This window comes from Stegastes partitus, unplaced genomic scaffold (genome assembly GCF_000690725.1).
Source record: "Stegastes partitus isolate 25-593 unplaced genomic scaffold, Stegastes_partitus-1.0.2 Scaffold129, whole genome shotgun sequence".
In the NCBI taxonomy this organism is placed as follows: Eukaryota; Metazoa; Chordata; class Actinopteri; family Pomacentridae; genus Stegastes; species Stegastes partitus.
Window position 1 is genome coordinate 683,047 of NW_007577860.1, and position 1,553 is coordinate 684,599.

The following is a 1,553-nucleotide window of genomic DNA, read 5'->3' on the forward strand; positions in this document are numbered from 1 at the left end:
TGTGTGTGTGTGTGTGTCTCTGTGTGTGTGTGTGTGTTTTTCTTGGTCTGACTCTCCTCCTCTGTTTGTGGTTTCCAGTCACCAGACACAGACGACCTGCTGGGACCATCCAAAGATGACGGAGCTCTACCAGTCACTAGGTACAAACACACACAGCCTCCAGTCAGTCACAGGTTTAAAACCAACATGGCCGCCTGTGCGACTATTGGATCTGAGTGTGAGAGCTAGAACCAGAGCCGGTCCGGTGGCCCTCTGTCAGCTAGCTGAACCATTGCAGTAGCCGTTGTGGTTGAAAGTCGTCTTTTTTTTTTCTTCTTTCCTGCCTGATGAGTGAAGCTGTTCATTCAGCACAGGTTAAGGCGTCTATGCAAAAAACAAGAAGTCAGAGGAGGGATACAGGTAGGACACACCTGGCCATGAGAGCAGGCAGAGAGATACCTGCTGAAGAAGAAGAAAGCCTTCTGTGCTCGATCACAACGACTGGCGCAGCAGCAGAGCAGCACGAATAATAACCAGTCACGAACTGGGCTTCCCACAACTACATGAACATGATGAGCTGTGATCGTGACGTTCACGGCGCTCCACTCACAGACAGCAGCTCATGGAGATGAAATCACGCCGTTTCCTCTTGAGTACGTCTGACACTGCAGCATCTTATTTCCCTCTTTTCAGAGTAATTGTTGGTGTCACACCTGTCTGAGCAGAGGCCGCCTGCTGTAAACACTTGTGTCTGTAAATTCTAGCGTCTATCGATAAGCAGACGGTAAACAAGAGGAGTTCAGCCTGTGCACACTCCAGCAGTCACATCAGACAATGTCAGGGGGGAAAAGTGACTGAATTGATATATTTTCTGATTAAAATGTTCTGCAAATAGCTAATCTGGAGTCAGCGTTAGAGCAGGTACGCACAGAGAACAGCTGAGCAGCGTACGAGGGTGATCAGCACCATGCTGGGACTGCAGGCTAATACCAGTGCTACCACTGGACAAGTCCATGGTGTGGAGGCCCCGCCATGCTGCAGGAACCGCCCTGAGCAGTTGGTCCTGGGATGTGGCACCAGGATGCTGACAGTGTCGCCTTTGGGTGCTGTGGGTTGTTCGGTTTGTTCTGATGCGTGCCACTGATGCTCCATCAGATTAGGTTTTGGAGAATTCATTGAACCGGGTCACTACTTCTGTGGTGTGAATGCATGAACAGCAGCACCCAGCGGTTTTAGTGTTGTGGTGGATCAGAGTAAGTTACAGTCTGGTCCTGAAGGTCTCCCCGTATGCAAGATTTAGATCAACGTACAGGTTCAGACAAATCACAGAAACATTGTTCCACACTTACCAAGTAGCATTTAGCTGTGGTTTATTTGCCCCCGTAGTCCCACCTGTCTGGGAGAATTACGCCTCCGGTTCAATGGAAGCATTAGAAGTCACATTTCATCATTTCAGAAGCAATGGTTCTGTCCAGAACCCGTGTTTCTGTCACTCTGGATAATCCACAGGATTCACTGTCAGTGTTTTCTGAAGTGCTTCTTTCCTCGGTGTGTCCTGTACATGATCCACAGCC

General features: G+C 49.3%; 1 protein-coding gene across 1 annotated transcript in view; it reads left to right on the forward strand.

Moving 5' to 3' along the window:
• utrn (utrophin) overlaps nt 1–1,553 on the forward strand; it is a 221,798-nt gene that overhangs the window by 168,721 nt on the left and 51,524 nt on the right. Inside the window, 1 exon segment of the mRNA XM_008278665.1 lies at nt 79–140. Within this exon segment, the coding sequence (XP_008276887.1) occupies nt 79–140 (62 nt within the window).